Here is a 21,743-nt window from a genome sequence, read left to right on the forward strand (position 1 = left end):
TTTTATAGTCTTTGTGCCCTAAGTCCCAGCTGGGGTCAGCTGTACCTTGTAATCACAGCTGTTTCTTTAACAAAAACTCCTCAGATGTAACCTGCATTTGTGCCTTCTCTGTTGTTCCTGTCATACCTCATGGTCTTTCCCTGCATTGCTCCCTCCTTCACATGTCCACCTAATTCTGTGCCTGCTGCACAAGAGACCCATACTGAGCCTTCAAATGACAGATTCTGTCACCAGTCTTACCCTCAGGTCCAGATGTCTGGGCACATTCAGTCCTTGCCTTTTGGGTCCTTATCGCCACCTTTGTGTTCCTGGTTGAGTCATTCTTCCTTTGAGTCTCCTGATTCACCATTTGGAGCTTCTCTTGGATTCTGTGCCCAGGTGAGGTCAGTCCTGGGCCGAATAAGGATTTGTGAGTAGTTTCCATTGGGATCTCCTCTTAGTGACATTCCTTCTCATGCCTTTAGCCCCCAAATGTTGAGATCTCTGTACCCCGTGCCTCACTTTTCTCCTGCTACTTTTCTGTAATTATATATATTTTATTGTGTGTGCCTTAATTCCCTTCCCCCATCCAAAATTTCACCACCTGGTCTCTCTCTTTGTACCTATTGAAATAACCCAGAGAAATTTGGGAGAATCCCAGAGCAGTGGAGCTTATTTTCTGGTTCCTGTGCCTGAGTTACAGCTGCAAAAAGGAGGTGGCCACATCTGAGTAAAAATGGCCTGGTGGTTTGTTTCAGCAGAGGAGGGGCTTTCTAAAGTTACTTCCCCAGGTTCCTCAGGGCTATGTGTGGTATGGGAGAGATGGGGGTGGGGGATGGGTGTGTGTGAGTGCAGCGTGAGTCCGCCTCATTGTTGAAAGAGATCACAATTTTCATTGATTGTGGACTTTAGAAACTGATCCCCTTTAGAGCAAGAATATCTCTTTGAAAGCCAGGGGGACAGTATACGCCCTCTCCTAAAAGATGGACAGATAAACTTTTACTTTTTATTTATTTTTTAACATTCAAGTGCCACTTATGGAGGAAGCAGGAGCGGCTAAAAGTTGGAGAGGAGGTATCCAGGGAGTTCAGTCATGGCAATTACTTAGTATTTATCCAAAACTCACTGGGACCACCTAAAAGAGCCTAACAGTTTCCTTTAACATGTTTTTTTGTGACATGTTTTTCCCTTGTCACAAAAGGAGGGTTTCAGAGAAGTTGAGAACTGTTACCAAAAATAAAGACTACCACCTTTTTTTTTTTTTTTTGCATTCAAGAGTATAATATGTATATTTTTAGTAGGATTATGTATGTTCTTTTTTTTCTCAGAATGTGGTATCTCTTTTCAGGTGTTATTAGTATTTTTAATAAAGATGATTAATTAAATGTAAAGTAAATAATATAGGAACAAAGCCAAATCTGGAAGGGCCTGGCATCTTCTTAGCAGAGGACGGTCTCAGGAGGGAAGTTACTCAAACAGAACAGCTTAACACAAGCCCCGGGAGCTCCCCATTTCTAACAAAGCCACTCTGACTGGGGAGTGTGTGCCGTTGCATAGTCACATAGATGTTCCTGCTCTCAGTTCCATAAACCTTTAGTGCACTATGAGAGTGGATGCTTCAGTATTGGCATGCTGGCCAGAGGGCATGCAAACCATCCATGCCTGCTCTAAACTAGGGATAACAAGAAAGAGAATTATGTGGTTCTATTTCTCTGCCATGAGATTGCCCTCCAATAACTCTCAGTTTATATCAAGATCACATGCTGGTAGTGGTACCTGTGACTCTGCATAGCATAATAATAGATCACAAACCATCTTTTTTCAGATCATTCTTCAAATTATGGGATATAGAAAATATGGTTTCTTTCATTTCCCCCCCCATTCAGGTAATAATTAATGTTGATTTCTGTGCCTGGAGATTACCATCTAGCTTAGAAGAGACAGATTACTTAAGTAGTAATTACAATGGAGTATGTGGAATCTTCCCAAAGGGCCAGTGCTGAGTGCTATGGGAACATGCAATGTAACCATCTTATCTAATTTAGCATCAGAGAACACCTTGAAGTAGTCATTGAAGCCAACACCAGTGATGAACAGGAGATAGCCAAACATTAATGGGAAGTAGTGTAGGCTCAGAATGTATTATTCAAAGAGAGGAGCATATACCAAGGATCAAAGAGGAGAGAAATGAAACAGGAGGAATGAAGTTCAGAGTGTCAGCTGGAGTTTTGAGTGAGAAAAGATGGAGTTAAAGAGGAAGAGAAGGGTTGGATTGGAAAGAGCATTGTCAATCACACTAAGAAGTATGAACATTATTCTAAAAGCACTAGAAGGTCATGGATAAGTTGTAAGCATGGGAATGAAACCATCAGATTTTAGTGTAGCAAAGAGAGGACAGAACCAATAGAACTTGTCAATATATTAAGGTAGATAATCGGGTGGTCAAGGATGGCTTACTTTTTGGCTTGGCAACAGGGTAACTAATTTCAAGTTAAATAAACTCCAAATTCCTCCCAAAACCCTGTGAGGGCCACATGATCTGGCCTCTCTCTACCCTCACCTTGTACCACCTTCTCCTTTCTTCATCATAGCCCAGGTAAAAAGGGATGAGACCAGAACTTGGAGACAACTCTAAGTAAAAGATAAGGATACCTAGGGTTTCTATAGCTCTTGGAAAGATACATTTAAATTCCAAAAAATTAGGGTACAGACCCAGGATGCTTTTCTAGTCCTGTATAAAAACAGCAAACCCACTATTCTCCATTCCTTGTCTATAGAATGTAATCTGCCATTCACATAGAAAGATTCCATCAACTCTTTTTGCTGCCTGTGGGTATGCATGTGAGGGATATACGCTGCAATTGTGATTATCAATAAAAATTATTTTCCCTGACCCAGGTGACTTGTGTTTCTGTAGTAGTCGTATATCTAAGGAATATGACTATGCAAGTGGTGTTATAAGTCATCCGGTCACAGTTCTTGGCAAATCACATATTGGGCACAACTGCATGGATGGTTAGCACAGATCTTGAAATGGACAGGTGAAAAACTAAATTATAAAATCTCCCTCCAAATATATTATATCCTTTTTCAGCAACAGGAACCACCATTCACCCAGACATTCAAGCCAGAAATTGAGATCACTGTCTTTTTCATCTTGTTTCCAGTTTATCAAGTCTTGTCAACCCCACCTCCAAACTGACTTTGAATTGGTCCTCTTCTCTCCATCTTCACTGCTTGATCTGAATCCAGGTTACTATCAACTCTCATGACATCTGCTCTCCAAATGGTTTCCTTATTTCTATTCTTTTCTATTTCCAATTCATTCTTTACACAGCACCCAAATCAGTCTTGTCTAGTTTAAAATTGGATAGTGTCATTCACTGATTAGATCTGTCAATGGCTCCACATTACATTTAAAATACAATTCACCTTCCCACACCTTGACCTACAAGCATGAGCTTGTAGGTCAAGGTGTGGGAAGGTGAATTGTATTTTAAATGTAATGTGGAGCCATTGACAGATCTGACTCCAGCCTCCTCTTCTACTGTCATCTTACCTCTGGGAAGTCTTTTTTTCTGTTGTCTCTTTTTAGGAACTGACCACATACTTCTTTTTCTTTTCTTTCCTAAAAAGACAGAATACATATAATCTTTTATAGCTACACACATAGATCTCTCAATTGTCTTATGCCAACAATTCTCAACTTTTATGTTTGGCTTTCAAATGACAATGGCTAGGCAGTCATTGGTGACCTTAGGTAATGCTGCTTCATGGAGTAATGGCAGAGAAGAAATTCTAAAGTGGCAGAGGCAGGAGAGACATGAAGAAAAGAAGAGAATAATTCCAGGTAATGCATTTCTAGAAGCTATGCTGTGAACTGGAGGGAAGGGGTATGGAGGCAAGTGAAGAGAGATGGGGATCAAGATAAACTTGCTTTATGAGCTGGGATAGGTATGGGCATTGGTTAGGATGCAGATCCTATGAGAAGTTGATGCTGAATTCTACAGTCAGGTGAGGTGGAAGGATTGCCTTGGAGAGAAGGAGGGAACCAGAAAGGAGGAAATTCCCACCTGGTGGGTTTCTATGAATTAGGAGGAAAATTAATCTCTTGAGAAAAAAAAAAAAAAAAAAAAAAAAAAAAAAAAAAAAAAAAAAAAAAAAAAAGGAAGCATAAAGAGGGGCAGAAGTTTGGGGGGGAAAATGAGCTCAAAGTTTAAAAAAGGATCATCACAGGAAGTGGGATTGTCATTTAAAGGAGGTGTGACTAACCCTTTATGAAGTTGTGGCTATAGGAGAACTTGGTGATTGCAGAACAGGCAATTTCAAAGGATGCATATTATAATGGCTCTAAATGCCTTCCACTTTTCCTATCATTTAATGAAGGCCTCAAAGGTAGAGGCAGTGAAAGGGAATTGCAGAAACAAATAGTCCTGAGTGTCATGACTACAATCACAGAGAGAATGCCCATGACAAGATCCAATCAGAAAAACGGGATGCAGCTTCGCATTCCTCCTCCTGATGCCTATAAGAGGAGGACAGTCCTTACCTTTCCTGAGGAGAGGTGTGCTGGCTGCCTCCTGGGGCTCTGCTGGATCATTTGGTTCAGGAGAATCATTTCTTATCACTGATAAGGGAAACAGAATTCATTTCAGAGGTCAGATGGGCTAAAGAGAAAATACTGAAGGAGCTTGATGTGAGAACAGGAGGATGGAGGACATGTGTGGCCAGGGCTGTGGACCCACCAGTTCAGGGCTTCCTACCTCTGCCCTGAGTCAATCAAACTTGTGGTTATTGTGACTTACATGACTACCCCAGAACCAGGGAACAATTGCCCGTAGAGGAGGGTTCAGTTTGGCCCATTGAATGGACTACCCTTACTCAGTGGAAGATGAAACCAGGGACTCTCACTCAGGGAATGAGGCTGAGAGCAGTGGAAGTGGTGACCTTGAATTCTGTTAGCCACAGTGAAAGTGAATGTCTGCCATATAAAAAGATATATGTTATTGCTTAGATGTCTATGAATGGATATTTTTAACCTGTTCTACCTGATTATTTCATCCTGAGAAGGCTAAGTGCCTTATATATATATATCAGCTGAAGAAAGCCGGAGCCAAAGGGTACTTGCTAGCACTTGTTAACAGCAAATAAATACAACAGTTCTTAGTTTCTGCTGCACTAAGAAAGACAGAAGGGCTCAAAGATAGAAAGCCATCACAGAGACCCATCTCAAGAAAGCTATCACCTTTTTGTCTTCACATCCATATCAAATTCTGGCCTATTTAGGAACAGATAACTAGGACAGGTGGCAAGCATAGACCCTTTAAACAATTTGTTGCATTTAAAACTATTTAAATAATATCAATTTTTAAAAACCTAAACATGCAGGGATTTTGAGGGCTAACAGTGATTGTTTCCCACAGTTAGGGTGGGGACTGGGCAGGAGGGCCATCCATGTCTGGGGCTCTGATTCAGTGTTAGGGCCACACAGTGGTTTTGCTTGCTTTGCATTTTGATGGAGCAGTTTTGAACCTTGCCTTATTTAAGTGGCCTCAGAGGGTGAGTCAAACAGTCTTGCCTGGCTTCATGCTTTTCTTTGTGTTCCCATCACAACCCCTCTGGAAGGTGAATCTTCTCCCTTTGAAGACCCCTTAGTGGTGTTTGAGTCTATGTCCAGTGGGTATTAGGAGGGCTCCCATCCCTTGTCATTGGTGTCCCCTTCCCAGTTCACCTTGTTTTCCCAGGGACTCTATCTCCCTCTAGGAGCTCAGGTCTCCTGTCTGTCCAAGCCTCCAAGGGCTGGGTGAGAAGCCAGGAGCTGCACCATGTTGGTGGTCAGGATCAGTCTCTAGAAGGTTCAAATGGATTCTCCTCTTTGCAGACAAAAACTAAGGTGAACTTAAGTTGCTTAAATCAAAATTACCTGGCTCATGGGCTGAGGGAGCCTGGGGCATCTCTTGAGCCTTTTCTTTATCTTTTGCTTGAGGGATCGGGTGGTCACTGGACACTGAGCAGAAGAAGAAAAGGAATTTCAGATGCCAGGACCAGCAAGCAGGGATCAGAGAAGGAGGAAAGAGAACAATCTATTCTATCAGGAGAAAACAATGGGGCCTAGTCTGAATACCAAGGCCTGGTGAGGGTGAGGCAGAATGGGAGAGTGAGCCTTCATTTGCTTTCAATGGCTACTTACTAATTTAATTATGGTACCTATTTTTTTCTTTGAAAAATCTAGAATATGGAATCTTACATTGTTATTCACTCTATGATGATGTTAACCTTAATCATATATCTATATCTATATCTATATCTATATCTATTACCATATATATTAGATGTGTGGAGGAAACATTATTTGGACCAAACAGGACACTTAATTCTCATAATTAATGACACCATTTCTGGCAGCACCTAAAATATACCATGGTATATTTAACAAACTCCAACTCCTTTATAATGACGCTTTGAGGTTAATAAGCGACACAGTCTCAGAAACTAAGTCAGGTCCTACAGACCTTTAAACATGTTGTTCTCTTTTCTAATAATTTTAATACCATTGCTCTTAGAATTCAAACCACATGAAGATGAATAGGGTTGAAACAGAAAGGCCTGTAATCAATCAGAAGGTGGGCAATCAGGTGAGGATGGTGGTGTGAGTGTTGCTCAAGTTAGTTGTCAATCAGAACAGTGTGTTTGAGTGTTGAACATCACAGAGCCGACTGGCTGTGGCAGCGACCCTGACAAGTGGTCCTATGCCAAGTCGGAGCATTGGTTCCCTTTTGTCTTTTTGTTTGTCTCCGGGTTCTTACCACCGGCCTCCTGGTTGGCAGGCGTGTATCCTCCTTTCATAGCTACCTTGAGCTAAACTAAGCCAGCCTCAAGTACATTACCTTGCACAGTTGCAGGGGGAGTGCTGGACATCTGTTGTGAGTCTTCTTCATCATTTTTGTGGGATGTTAAGTTGACCACTGAAAAGAGGAAGGAAAATCATTGCAGGTTAGATGGACAGGGTGTGGGGAGGAGAGTAAAGGGTAAAAATGCCTGGGGCAGATGGAGCACCAAGGTCCAAGGGCAGAGGGTTGGGCTGTTCCAGGGATGGAAGCAGGGCTCTGGGCCCCACACCCAAGCCCCTCGCAGTGTATATAATCCGTCTTAGAAAAGGCTGTATATGGAGGTGGGTGTATGGAAGGGGCAGATTAACCCAAAGGTGGGACCTTGGGTTGTAGACATGGCCACAGGCACCCAGGCTGGCAATGTACAGGTGTTGGACTGAGTCTGTTTCTCACCTGGAGTGGTCCTTCCTTCCTGGATGACTCTTTGGAGAGCGTTGGCAGGGCCAGCAGAGCTGGGTGGCTTGTCCAGGACATTATTGCTGTGCTGTGGGATTGCTCTGGGCTGACTGACTCTGGGCACAGGGGTCGGGCATCTCATTGGGGGGCGTTGGGCTGCAGGCAGTGGCAGCAGGTTCTGACGGGGGTTTCTACCTGTTGAGTTGGCTGGGGCTTCAAAGACAGTTCTTCTCCATCCTCCACAGGAAGCGACAACTGGAATTGATAAAGGAGCACACATCAGCACCCTAGAGACTCAGAATTATGTAGGAAAGAGATTTCTATTTACACACATGATTTCCAATAGGTTGGGGCGGGGGGAGGGCATAGAGGTATTCATTCTCCTCCCAGGTGTAGAGAATTGATTTATCGTCCTCGCTATCTATTTGTGGCCTTTTTTTAATTTATGAATTTAAATTTAGCAGTGGTATACTAACTGTATCTAGCCTTGATCTAACAACAAAGTGAAACGAATATGAAGTTGAGTTTCACTTTGTCTCTAGGGATTTAATTTTTTTAGATTTTCCTTAATTTTGGCTTCAGAATTTAGATAATTATGAATAATGGTTTAATTGAATAGATGTCCCTGTTTTAATAAATAAACACATCGTACTTCCCTATAGCAAATAAGATAAAATATAAATTTCTTTTCATAGTGTTTCTTGTTTCTGCAGACTCAGCTTCCGTGCCTCCTCACCTTGTATCCTGTGATCTGGCCACAGCCAACTTCCTTCCCATTCCTAGTACCCCAGGCCCATGACTTTTCCCAGGCTGTTCTCTGGCATGGCTAATGGTGGGCTTCTCTTATGATTCTTCTCCATAATTTATTTCAGAAGTAAAGTTGTTTCAAACAGTAAACAGAAAAAGGCAAGTAAGGTGGGATTTTGGAGAGGGACCCAGAAAAAAAAAATCACAGAGTAATAGATCAAGAAGGAAGTTTGAGCTCAGCTAGGTCAGAGGGGCACGTTGATGTGTGGTCCCTCTGACTGTCAGATTTGCTTGGCATGGCCTTTGAGAACAACATTTCTCCTAGAAATGCCCCAGTGTTGCCAGGAGTATGGGCCCACATGCCTGCCTGAAGATGACTTTTCTCTTTTGAGGCCCCTTAAGCCCAAGGATTCATTTCTTCTTTTGAGAAGGAGCCTGTGGATGGAAAAGTGTTGGAGAGCAGATGAAGAGCTGTCAACAATAGTGCTCTGCTGCTCTCTCCCCTGCCATTCTTAGATAAGTGAACCTCGTGTTCTCCTCAAACCTGAAATAGTTTTACCATCTGCTCCTCTTATTTTTTTCCCCCCGATCTCTATCACTGTTCTTTTTTCTACTCCTTTATTTATTCAGTTCTTTTTCCCTCTAAGTATGCTTCATGCTCTATGTCTTTCTCATATCCTCTTTCTGCCTCTGTGTTCACACTTCCCCTCCCTTTTCTCTCTCCTCCAGTATCATACTCTGCCTCCAAGCTATCCTCTTTAGTAGAGTAATTAACATTCCAGGCCCAGGTATTAAGAGATCCAGGTAGGAATTCTGGCTCTGCTCATAACAGACAAATAACTTTGGAAAAGTCACTTTTACTTTGAGCTTTAATTTCCTCCTGTGTAATTTGGGGATAATTGTGACTCCACAGGATTGTTTTAAATATGATATGAGACAATCATATGAAGTGCCTGGGATATTGCCTGGCACTTACCAAGCACTCAAAAAGAAAATAATACCACCACCAAAAGATATACTTCTTATTATCTCTCCTTACCCATTACTCTTCCTCTCCTTGTCCTTCCATCAGAAAAGGTCTCTGGTACTTTGCATTTTCTCATATTATGCATTTCTTAGAGACTGTCCAGTATGCTAATCTGTACCATTTTCCCAAATTCTTAAAACAGGTCAGACAGAAACATATGTGCCCTCTAGAAAGTCATCTTAGAGAACCAGGGGTAGAGGCTACACTTGCTGCCACATCTGAGAGAGAGCACGGCCCACACCTTTCCAAAGAGAAAGTGAGCAATTAAAGTGCCTCTTCCACAGGGCTGGAAAACAACCCGAATTTTCCATAGCAACCCCCCTCATGCTTCTATAGCCCCAGAGATATTTAAGAAGCCTCATACCATTTCTGAAGCTCCTGTGAATTGCCTCCAGGTTGGGGTATTCCCGTAGATTGATCTGACTGAACAACATTTCCAGAAATGACAGATTAAATGGATCCTCCAGTATGGTGAGAATGTTGTATACCACTTTGGACACAGGGACCATATTTCTACAGGCTTCCATAGACTCCTTTAGAAACAGAATGAAAGATTATTATACATGATTATAAAGATAAATAGAGATTTGTTATACATTTGTGGTTTTCTAAGTTGTAATAGAGCTATTTTGCTCTTTTAAGGGGGAATTTCATGCAAAATGTATAGTCAAACTCTCTAGTGTAGAGAAATCACAGTTCTACCAGTTTACTTGGGAACTTCATATATATGTATTTTGATAGTCATAGAAATAAATTAGCCTTCTTTAAAATAAGTCTGTTTTGTAAACCTTATTTTAGTTCTATTTGAGGGAATAGAGAAATTTTATTTTGTTTTGTTTTTAAAATATATCTTATTGATATTTTACAGAGAGCAAGGGAGAGAGATAGAGAGCTAGAAACGTCGATGAGAGAGAAACATCAACCAGCTGCCTCCTGCACACCCCCCACCGGGGATGTGCCTGCAACCAAGGTACATGCTCTTGACCGGAATCGAACCCAGGACCTTTCAGTCCGCAGACCGACACTCTACCAGTGAGCCAAACCGGTTTTGGCAGAATAGAGAAATTTTAAGAAAGGAAAGTGGAATCAAAGGCTGTTATGGTATAATTAACTCTCTAAGGCTCTGGGAAGGACACTTTAGTAATTGACCAGGGGTCAGTAACTAGTTGTTATTCTGTTGATTTTTGTTAGCCTGTGTTCTCTCTTTGCCTCTTGGACTTGCGATAGCCTGAATAGGGTCCAGCTATAGGGAGATGACCCAGAAAATTCTTTTTGATGAGAGGATGGCTAAGAAGACAAATATGGCAAGAGAGAATTGATTGCAAATGTTTACGGAGCACCTACTAGTCTAGTTCTTGTGTACAAAGCAATGGAGAAGTTTAACATGTTGCTCCCCTTATGGGGGAGGGGCACTGTCAGGCAAAGAAGATAGGCCTCCTAAATAATAAAAGGCTAATATACAAATTGTTCCCTCTACCAGGAGTTTGACTGGGAGTTCGACCAGAGGGCAGAGCCGGCTGGCCAATCACTCACAGCTTCTCCCCTGGCCAGCCTCATCCTCGATCAGTCCCCCCACTCTGATCAGGGCCGGCCACCAGAACTCACCCATGCACAAATTTGTGCACTGGGCCTCTAGTTAAATAATAAATACAAATTATTAATAAATAAATATTATTGTTGAGAGAAGTTTTATTAAGGGCAATCATAGGAAGAATAATGAAGGAGGTCTTAATTAGGAGTAGGTCATGGAGACATCTCTGAGAAGTGACAGCTGGGCTATGATCAAGAGAGGGCTTAGAGCCAACCAGGCCAAGCCTGGGGGGAGATGATTCTATCACTGCTAACACTTCCCTAGGTTCAGGAAATGCTTCAAACACCCCAAATTATATGAAAAGAGTGCCATTTTTATACACATAGACATATCCCATTGTCTTCCTTTCTTCACATTAGAATGGACCATGGGTGCCATGCTCTTAGGAATTAAAATGGTGCCATTAGTAGAATGAATGGTATCCTCTCCCTCCAAAGATATGTGCACTTGAAACCTGTGAATGTGATCTTGTTTGAAAAAAGTCAGGGAATAGACTCGCTCAGTATCTCCAGAAAAAAAAAAAAATCAACCCTGCCAATTCCTGGATTTTTGATTTCTGGCCTCCAGAACTGTGGGAGAATACATTAAATACTGGTTTTGGTGGGGGGGGGGGCAATGTTAAAATATGTACACAGATAATTTAATTAAAAAATGTAAAAAAATAAAAATAAAAATAAATAAAATAAAATATATTTTTTAAAAAAGTAAAAAAAATAAATAAAAAACTGGTTTTTGTTGATTTAGTAATTTTTTTGGGGAGAGACATTGACTTGTTGTTTCACTTATTTATGTATTCACTGGTTGATTCTTGTATGTTCCCTGACTAGTGATTGAACCCACAATGTTGGTGTATGAGGATGATGCTCCAACTAACTGAGTTACTCAGCCAGAGCCATTATTTCTTTTAAGTCACCTGGTTTGAGATTACCCTATGATATCCTTTTTTTCTGCCAATAAATATTTGAGTCCAGGCCTTCTAAACTCTAGAAATCCAGGGTGCGTGTGTGTGTGGGCGGGGTCGGGGGGGTTGGTTTGGGACTTCAACAATTGGGCATTCTTGGTGAGAACTGGGCTGCTATGTGAACGTGGTCAACATGACTCACCGTGTACATTTTCTCAGAGATGAAGGATTTGTCTCGGAGGCCTTCCAAGAAGGGAAATGGCTTGCATATGGCATAGGAGATCTCCAGCTTCTGGAAGATGAAGTGCTGCCGAAGAGTTTCTTTTAAGTCTCGGGTGATGTTGAACATTCTATGGAAAGGGCAGAAAAAAAAAAAAAGTAAGCAAAGACATTATGGAGCTTGGGAAGCTGCCCCCTGTGTTTAGTGAGCATTCTGGTTCTAAAGGTATACCTGAGCAGTCTGCAAAGCAACATCTGCCTCAAAGACTCTGGTATATAGGACAATACCTAGCAATAACAGAGGCTAAAAGTGAACTCCAACACTTTTGGGATGACTCTGACATCCCAAAGGAGCTGCTGGTTAAACATTAGGCAGGTATTAAAAATAGCTAAAATTAATTGACAGCTTCTAGTGTGCCAGATTTTAAGGGTTTCCCATGAAGTGACTTATTTAACCTTCACAAAACCTTTGATTATTATGATCATAGCCATTTTTATTGTCAAGGACACTGAGACATAGAGGGGTTTAATAGCTCACCCTAAATTGTGCAACCTGGAAGTGGTGCAGGTGAATAAATCCTGACTTTCTTGTTCCTGGCTCCCAGCCATAAGCACTATGGTCTGTGGCTACATTGAGTTGACTTATGATTTCCTAGACTGCAGCTTAAGGCACACCCAAGCAATGCTTATATAGGGGATGGCCTCAAACAGGCAAAAAGATGGAAACATGATAAATCTTAGGAACTTTAATAAACCACCTACAATCTTCAACACACAGATAGGCAAAACATAAATAAAAATACAAAGAATATAAAAGACATGATTAGTAAAGGTGACTTAACTGATTTATGTATCAATTTCATATCTTAGACATGTGCCTTTTCCCATGCCCATGACACATTTATAAAATTTACCATTTGTAGGTCATGAGAAAATAGTAACTTTAATAAGCAGGAAGTTGACAGATGACATTTCCTGACAAATTGTCAAGAAGAGAGAGGCACTGACAAAATATTCATACATCTGGAGATACATAAAAAACAAAACGAACAGAGATCCCATTTTTCCAACACCATTTTATGTCCAAGAGAAAATGGAACTGTAATGACTATTTCCCAGGATTTGATTCCAGTGGCAGATTGAGTAACCCGTCTCTCTCTTTCTTCATTTTCAAATCCTTTAAGTTGAAATTAAAAAAGGATAATAAAAAAAGAAAATGCAGAACAGTACTAGAAAACAAGAAAAAATGCCAGGGTAGGGATGGGGCGGGCATCTATAATTGTGAAGAAATCCTGGAGGATAGAGAACAACTGGGAAAGAAATCTACCATCCACGCCAGGCATGAGGGAAGGATAGTGCAAAGAGCACAGAACTAGAGAAAGTCAGAATGAACACACGACACGCTAAGAAGAGGAAGGGGCCCTGGAGTTACATTTAGGATGACTATGCAACAGCTTTCAGAACAGAACACTCCCCTGTTTCCTCACTCTTAAAAAAGTGTTTTCTGTGATTGTTCAATTACAGTTTACATTCATTATTATATTAGTTTTGAGTGTTCAGCACAGTGATTAGATATTGATATAGTTAATAATTAATGAAGCGACCCCCCCCCCATTCCTTGTCTGTTATGATTCCCAGGGATGAAGCACAGAGAGGTTAAGTATCCTGTCCAAGGTATTCAGTGGCAAAGGAGAGCTCATCTGACCACAGCCCCGTTTCTCGCCAGCACCTGATACCACGTCTCATCTATGAGTGTTCAGACTTTTATTATGTGAAGAAGTCTTAAAATGAGCCAACAAAAGACAAACATCCACATAGAAAAAAAAGCAAAAGACATAAACAGGCAATTATATAATTGCGCAATAAATAGAATGAAAAACAGAGTAACTCACTAGTAGTCAGGACAGTGCAAATAAAGATAACTTAATAACATGTTTGCCTTTCAAATAGACCGAGATAGAACCACAGACTCTCCTGGTGGAAGCTGAAGGCTAACTTAGTAATCATGGCCAAATGTCCTAAAGTATGTTCTCCCTTGAATCCCAGATTCCACTTCTAGAAACTTATTTCAGGTAAATAATTATGGATATGTTTAAAGAAAAACTATAAGAAGTTTACAATACACCACAGATGTATCCTCAATGTACTTCCCTTATTTTCTCCTTTCTCCCAGCTTCCCTACTAGTCACTGCACGGGCACAGTGGATAATGAATGAGTTGCCATTTGGGGCAGGGGGCAGGATCACAGAGCGAGGATGAGCATCTGGGCGAGCAAACTTGTCGCACCCACAACAACAGGCTAGAATTTAGGAAAGAGAAAGTTGAGCTGTATGTGTGGTGCCCTTCTATGTCTGTCCCCCTGTTCAGTAGTCTCCTATTAAATCCACGTGCCCTCTAGCTTTTTGGAAAACACAGTTTTACGGAGAGTACGCTGCACAGTTTAAGCAGTGGAGTTCCACCCTGCAGCTGCTGCCAGGAAATGAAACTTAAAAGCCCAATCACCAAACATGAACAAAGCAGCTAAGTGGAAACCCACCTGGATGCTGAGTTTTCCACCTGCTCCTTCTCTTCCCTAGTGCAGGGACCAGCCAGCGGTTACTCCTGGAAGACGGGAAGACAGGCAGGAAGATACCAGAGGGCGAGGCAGGAAGTCTGTGCTTGGCACACGAAGCAGAGAGGGCCAGGCTTCCCAGGAAAGAAAAGTGAAAGTATTTTGAGCAGTGTGTGCAGGAAGCTGAAGGCTGAACTTGCAGCTTCACTCCACCCTCCGGAAACTTGTGAGGTTACAAGGTACCGGGGGTTGCTGGTGGTGGGCTGCTCCCCATCCAGTCCAGCCTGGGAGGGGGAACAGAGGGGAGAAAGTGTAGGGGTTCAACCCCAGGGTCCTGGGGATCTGAAAAGCCACCATGGGTCTGCTTCCCTATCCTCCTCTATTTCCCATGTCTTGTCCTTCTATACCTTTTGGGTAATGAAAATGTTCTACAACTGGATTGTGGTGATGGTGACAGTCACACAACTGACTACATTTATTGGAAACTGTCCAAGTTTAAAAAACAAACAAGAAATTAAAGGGGAAGTGAGGCAGCTCAGCTATGCTTATAACACACTTTATAATGCTGAGCATTGGGGCTGTCCCCAGTCCCCTGTCTGGACCTACCTCCTCCAGTCCCAGGCTCCCTGCTGTGCCAGGCTAGCTGTCCCTTTCCTTTCTCAAGCCACTTCAGCAAGGGAATGGGACAAACGAGAAGCACCCTTAGTCCCCATACAAAGTTACTGCCTCACCTCAGGACAACTTTGATTCCTTTGAATTAGGCTTTCTCGTCTTCTTTCTTTGGGTAAACAAATGGCCCCCTGTCTTCCTCCTAGATCTGGCCACGCTCCTCCTCCCCGGAACTGACAATGCCCTCTGAGGCTGGGGGGAGGGACAAACACCACAGATACTGGCTGATCTGCCTTTTCACTTTTCTTTTACCCTTTGAGTGCCGAACCTGAAGGATCCTTCAATGGGCAGCTGTTCTCCCTAGAGCTGTGGGAAGACGGTCAGGGAAAGTCTAACCAAGGGTGATCCTAGTCCAGCTCCATGGCCCAGGGGGGCCAGCAGATGGCAGATGGAGACCATAATCTCAACTGCAGGTCAGTCTTCTGTCTTCTCCTGTTCTTCATTTCTGGTAAGGTGGGCATCTACTGTTATTATTTCTGTCTACCCAGCCTCATTTTATAGTTATGTAAGAGAAGGAGATTGCAAATAAATACATAATGAGTGCATTAGGTTTTTAAAATTAAAGTGGGAAAAGTTAAGGCCACATAATTCACATTACATAGTTCCTTTTCTCACCCCCCTCCTCCTCCTCCTCTCCCAACCCTCTCATTTTCCCCATGCCTCCTCTATCCCCACCCACAGACAGCTCTGTCCAGAAAAGGTCTTTTTAGAAAAATTAACTCCCAGTCAAATGCCTGATTGTTGTCAAACCTTTTCCAGTTTCCAGGTAGTTGGCAACCAGTTTTAATTAGAGCCTGAGAGTTGATACAGTGCCTCTGAACACTTGATAAGAGGAACTGAAAATAGGTGGTGCCCAACAGGGACTAATATAATCAAGTGGGGAGCGAGTGTTGCCTTTTTTTTTTTTTTTTTTTTTTTTTTTTTTTTTTTTAATTCTAGGATGTAATACCCATCTGGTTAGAGAAGGAAGCAAATATTCTTTTAAAATGCACAATTTAAAAATCCTATACAATAAAGAGGTAATATACAAATTGAATGTCATTCCAAAACACAAGATGGTCATCCCCATGCGGACATAAGATGGCTGCCAAAAGATGGCCAGCAGAGGAGGGCAGTTGTGGGGGACCAGGCCTGTAAGGAAGGGCAGTTGGGTGGGACCCAGGCCTGTAGGGGAGGACAGGTAGGGGCAACCAGTGCAGGAGTGGAGGGCAATTGGGGGGACCAGGCCTGTAAGGAAGGGCAGTTGGGGGTGACCGGGCCAGCAGGGGAGGGAAGTTGGGGGCAACCAGGCCTGCAGGGGAGGGCAGTTAAGGGCAATCGGGCCAGCAGGGGAGCAGGTAGGCATTGATCAAGCTGGCAGGGGAGTGGTTAGGGGGTGATCAGGGTGGCAGGCAGAAACGGTTAGGGGCAATCAGGCAGGCAGACAGGCAAATGTTTGGGAGCCAGCAGTCCTGGATAATGAGAAGGATGTCTAACTGCCCGTTTAGGCCTGATTTCAGGATCAGGCCTAAATGAGCAGTTGGATATCCCCTGATGGGTCTCAGATTGGAGAGGATGCAGGCTGGGCTGAGGGATACCCCCAGTGCATGAATTTCATGTGTTGGGGCTCTAGTATAATTTAAAAAGGCAAGTTAAATACATCAATATGTTCTTGTTGGTAAAAATTAAAACAATGTATAATTTATGGAAACTTATGCAATGTGGTGGGTCCGCAACACCCAGCACAATCTCTCCTAGCATCAGAGAACATGTCCTGACCTCCACTCCTCCATTTGCTCTCATGACATTTGAAGATGAGTGAGTAGAGCTAGTAGTCCAGTAAAACTTTGGCTTTTAGGCAGGGAAAGAAAGGCAGTGAGAAGTGAGGTCAGCGGTAATGTTAGCCTCATAAAATCATTTAGGAGTTGATGCCCTTGCTTCCATTTTTCTGGAAGAGATTGCAGTTGAAATGGTTTGGTGGAATTCACTAGTGATACCATCTGGGCCTGCTGCTTTCTTTTGGAGACGGGCTACTAATTATTAACCTAATTCCTTTATCAGATATAGGCATATTCAGAGGATCTATTTTTCCTTGTGGAGTTTTGATAGTGTGTGTCTTTTGAGGAATTTGTTCATTTCATTTTTTTTTTTTCAAATTTGTAGACATAGTTGTCCATATTATTTCTGTATTATTCTTTTAACCTCCATGGGATGAATAGTGATTTATTTGTTTCTGTTATTAATAATTTGCCTTCTCTGTTTTTTTTTTTTTTTTTTTTTTTTTTTTTGTTAACCAGGCTAAAAGTCTGTCAATTTTATTGAATGTTTTTTTCTGAAAAATTATCTTTTGGTTTTATTGATTTTCTCTAATGTTTTTCTGTTTTCAATTCCATTGAGCTCTACTCAAACTTTTATGATTCCCTTTCTACTGCTTGCATTAAGCTTATATTTCACTCCCCTCCTTCCCCTTTAGTTTCCTTAGGTGGTAACTAAGTTGTCGCAGAGGCTCCTTACACTGTCATTTTTTTGAAAAACTTTTTTTGTTGTTGTTCTGATTAGGTGTTTTTTGCTTCCTTATATCCCAAATCATTGTTTTGATTATTGGCTTCATCCATGCCTTTTTTTATGGTGTTGAAGTTCTCTCTAAGTTCATATACACTTTCCCTAAGATCACGGAGCATCCTTTTAACCAGTGTTTTGAACTCTGCATCTAGTAGATTATTTGTCTCCATTTTGTTTAGTACTTTTTCTGGAGTTTTGTTCTGTCCTTTTATTTTGGACATGTTTCTTTGTGTCCTTATTTTAGCAGTCCTGTGTTTGCTTCTATGTATTAGGTAGAGCTGCTATGTCTCCTGTGCTTGGTAGAGTGCTAGTAGGTGTCCTACAGGGTCCAGTGACACAACCTCCTGGTTCACTCCAGCTGGGCCTCCAGGTGCAACCCATTGTGGGCTGTGTACATCGTCCGGTTGTGGTTGAACTTTTATTGCTGTTGGTATACTCATGAAAGATATTTACCCCCAGGCTGATGGGTTACTGGATGTAACTATTGTGGATGATCAGCTGTGCAGAGCTCTGGTGCTTGCTGAATCCATCCCTTGAGTGTGTCAATAGTGGGTGGTAGTTCAATGTGGTGTGAAGCTGCTTACTGGGTGTACTGATTCTGGGGCCACCTGGCATAGCTACAAAGAGGTCTGCAGATGATTGCTACTTGTGCTGGTCTTGGAGGTGCCTAGGAGAGACCAAGCTATGAACCAAAGCTGGCTGCTACTAGTGCCGGGCCTGGCGCAACTTAACAAGAGGAACCAGGCACATGGAAACCAGGTGCTGCTTTTTTGGGAAATTTTAAGAAAGTCTGAAGCATGAGTAAAGGCAGGCCATTGGTATGGAAAAGCTACTGGGAACAGCTTAGATAGGCTCAGAAGTTGGATGGAGCGGGATCTCAGAGAATCACCAGGATGGGGGTAGAGAAGTGGGGGAGTGGGGAGGGAGAGGTGACTGACAGCTCTATGGGATAGGTTTCAGAAAATGTACCCACCTAATTGTTATCTGCCACATGTAGGTGGGATCAGCCCATTCTGCATTTCTACCCCTCCTATTAGTCTCAATATGGCTTATTCTTTAATTCCCTAGTTGTAGGACTTCCATTTAGTTAGATTTTAGTTAGTTCTGAATGATGGTTGTTCTGTATAATTTAGTTGTAATTTTGATGTGGTTGTAAAATGATGCTAGTACTGCATATCAATGCCACCATCTTGATTTGGAAGTCAGTGCTACTTTTTAAATTGTATACACATTAAGGATTGCCATGAAATTCATCCTTCTTGCAATCCAGGACTCCTTGGGGGATGTCAGATAGCCAGTTTTGGCCAGATCATGCAGGCCAGGCTGAGGGACCCCACTGGTGCATGAACCCATGCATCATGCCTCTAGTCATTATATAATGCCCTTTCTATCTCCGACAATTATACTTGTTCAGAAGTCTGCTTAGTTTGAAATTAATATAGCTACAGTTTTCCTTTGATTAATGTTGGCATGGTATATCTTTCTTCATCCCTTCACTTTTGACCTATCTGTGTTTTTGTATTTAAAGTGACTTGCTTATAAACAGCATATAGTTGGATGTTGTCTTTTTTCTCTGTCAAAGTCCATGTTTTAATCAGCATATTTAGACCATTCATACTTAAAGTGATTATGCATATTGTTGGACTAATATCTATAATTTTATAACTATTTTCTTTCGGTTTTGGCAACTGTTTTCTATTCATTGTATTTGTTTCTATTTGTTTTTCCCTTTTTCTTTTTTTAATATTTTATTGATTTTTTTACAGAGAGGAAGGGAAAGAGATAGAGAGCTAGAAATGTCGATGAGAGAGAAACATCGACCAGCTGCCTCTTGCACCCCCCACACCGGGAATGTGCCCACAACCAATGTACATGCCCCTGACCGGAATCAAATCTGGGAGCCTTCAGGGGTCTGAGCCAAACCGGTTTTGGCAACTGTTTTCTATTCATTGTATTTGTTTCTATTTGTTTTTCCCTTTTTCTTTTTTGTTTTTGTTTTAATTGAGCATTTCATGATTCCATCTTTTAGCATATCAATTATACTTCATTTAAAACATTTCATTGCTTTACCTAGGGTTTGCAATAAATATTTACTACTAGCTATCTCCATTTTATTTTTATTTATTTATTTATTTATTTATTTTAAACTGGCCAGGTTGGCCGCGAGAGCACCACACGCAGGTGGACTCCACACGACCGCACTGATCCAGGTGTAGGCAATCCTTTTAATATATTTTTTAAAAATATATTTTATTGATTTTTAACAGAGAGGAAGAGAGAGGGATAGAGAGTTAGAAACATCAGTGAGAGAGAATCATCAATCAGCTGCCTCTTGCACACCCCCTACTGGGGATGCGCCTGCAACCAAGGTACATGCCCTTGACTGGAATCTAACTTGGGACCTTTCAGTCTGCAGGCCGAAGCTCTATCCACTGAGCCAAACGGGTCCCGGCGCTATCTCCATTTTAAATAATAGTGTACTGCCTCATGGTTAGTGCATGCATCTTATAATAGGATGTAACAAGTTCTTCCCGCCTGTCCTTTATAACACTACTACCAGTCATTTCACTTATTCATATGCTGTAATAACAACATAGTAGTTGTCATTACTTTGAACAAGCAGTTACCTATTAGATCAATTTATAATAGGAAAAACTGATTATACATACATTAATTTCTTTCTAATATTCTTCCTTTTTTAATGTAGATATGAGTTTCTGATCCATATAGTTTTTCTTCTGCTTGTAGAACTTTAAAAAAAAATTTCTTTCTGGGTATTTCTTCAAGAAAGGAATTACCTCAGTGCTTGTTTGAGAAAATATTTATTTCTCTTTTACTTTGAAGGTTAATTTCAAAGACTAAACATTTTTAGATTGGTGTTTTTGTTGTTTTTTTTTCATCACTTCAGCTATTTCTTTTTACCTTCTTGCATGGCTTCTGATGAGAAATTTGATGTAAGTTTATCCTTGTTCTTCCATAGATAAAATTTTTCTCTCCTCATCCTTTTGGATTATTTTAATAAATTTCTTTGTCTTTGCCTTCTGCAGTTTGAATGTGAAAAGACTTGGTGTAGATTATTTGGCATCTATCCAGTTTGATATTTACTGAGGTTCCTGACTCTGTGGATTATTGTCTATTATTACTTTTGAAAAAATTATTTGGCAATTACTACTTGAACTATTTCTTTTGATTTTTCTCTTATCCCCTAGTATCCAACTTACACATCTTTTTGAGATTGTTTCATCATTTTAGTGTGTTCTGTTTTGTTTTGTTTTACCCCTTATATTTTTTTCTCTTTGTGGTTTAATTTGAGAAGTTTCCATTGGCTTATCTTTAACTCACTGATTCATTCCTAGGTCATGTCCAATCTGATGATGAGCCTGGAGACTGACTATTGACTTTGTATATGACAGTGAGAACCTTCGGTCAGTTTTCCCTCAGGACCTCACCAGGTATTCATGGTGAAGTGCTAGGAAAAATCCCCTGAGTTTCTGGCATGAAGATGAGAAAATAAAACCTTTGAAACTACCAGAGCATTCTTTTTTTCTGTTGTAGTACTTTTAATTCCTAGCATTTTCTTTTTTATTATTTCTTTGAGTTTCTATCTCTTTGCTTATTTCACTCTCTGTTCTTGCATGTTGTTTGCTTTATCCATTAAAGCCCTTAACATTTTAATTAGTCATAATTATTTTAAATTCTTGTTTGACATTTTGAAAACCTTTCATATCTGAGTCTTGTTTTGTCTTTTCAGACTTTTTCATGCCTTATAATTTTTTTGAAAGCAAGATGTGATGTATCAGGTAATAGGAACTAAAGTAAATAAGTGACTAATGTGAGATTTTTATGTTAATTTGGCTAGCAGACGGGTCACGGTTAATATTTGTTCCAACTGTCAGAGGCAGAGCCTTCAAAGTCTTTCAGTGTTCTTCTTGTCTCCCCTATTTTTTAAAAATTTTATTCTCTGGGAATTCTTTCTTAAATCTGGCCTTGCAGCCCTTTCAGCTATAATCCAGTTATTTACTGGAATCCTGTTGGTGTGGCAGCAAGGTGTTGGGAGAGAAAGCAGTCTATAATGTTATGATTAAATAACAGTGTTTTAGTGAAACTGTGTCCCAGGACCGTACATTTTAAAATGATTTCATAGCTGTTTTCCTTTTCCATGCATCATTTGGATGATACTGAAAGGCTAGAAATGTCTTAATTTTGGAAACTGCCCTTCCCCTAGATCAGAT

At 41.1% G+C, this 21,743-nt stretch overlaps 2 protein-coding genes across 12 annotated transcripts in view; one reads left to right on the forward strand and one right to left on the reverse strand.

Moving 5' to 3' along the window:
• SP110 (SP110 nuclear body protein) overlaps nucleotides 1–15,158 on the reverse strand; it is a 34,597-nt gene extending 19,439 nt beyond the window's left edge. For 2 of the 9 annotated variants that reach the window (XM_045575624.1, XM_045575623.1), the window contains exons 1-8: nucleotides 11,734–11,897; nucleotides 9,404–9,572; nucleotides 7,263–7,520; nucleotides 6,867–6,944; nucleotides 5,903–5,986; nucleotides 4,529–4,606; nucleotides 3,539–3,607; nucleotides 241–390 (exon numbers count right to left, since the gene is read on the reverse strand). In XM_045575624.1, the coding sequence (XP_045431580.1) occupies nucleotides 241–390; nucleotides 3,539–3,607; nucleotides 4,529–4,606; nucleotides 5,903–5,986; nucleotides 6,867–6,944; nucleotides 7,263–7,520; nucleotides 9,404–9,572; nucleotides 11,734–11,880 (1,033 nt within the window). In that variant the 5' untranslated portion in view covers nucleotides 11,881–11,897. Of the gene's footprint in view, nucleotides 1–240; nucleotides 391–3,538; nucleotides 3,608–4,528; nucleotides 4,607–5,902; nucleotides 5,987–6,866; nucleotides 6,945–7,262; nucleotides 7,521–9,403; nucleotides 9,573–11,733; nucleotides 11,899–12,288; nucleotides 12,436–14,286; nucleotides 14,436–15,032 lie in introns of those variants that run through there. The other 7 variants (XM_045575616.1, XM_045575619.1, XM_045575620.1 and 4 more) reach the window with 7 other exon arrangements.
• A 17-nt stretch (nucleotides 15,159–15,175) lies between these two features.
• Nucleotides 15,176–21,743, forward strand: part of LOC118709240 (nuclear body protein SP140-like protein) — a 57,006-nt gene continuing 50,438 nt past the window's right edge. For all 3 annotated transcript variants that reach the window (XM_045575613.1, XM_045575614.1, XM_045575615.1), the window contains exon 1: nucleotides 15,176–15,383. In XM_045575613.1, the coding sequence (XP_045431569.1) occupies nucleotides 15,331–15,383 (53 nt within the window). In that variant the 5' untranslated portion in view covers nucleotides 15,176–15,330. The remainder of the gene's footprint in view (nucleotides 15,384–21,743) is intronic.

The sequence above is a fragment of the Pipistrellus kuhlii genome, unplaced genomic scaffold, assembly GCF_014108245.1.
Source record: "Pipistrellus kuhlii isolate mPipKuh1 unplaced genomic scaffold, mPipKuh1.p scaffold_m20_p_7, whole genome shotgun sequence".
NCBI classification, from domain to species: Eukaryota; Metazoa; Chordata; class Mammalia; order Chiroptera; family Vespertilionidae; genus Pipistrellus; species Pipistrellus kuhlii.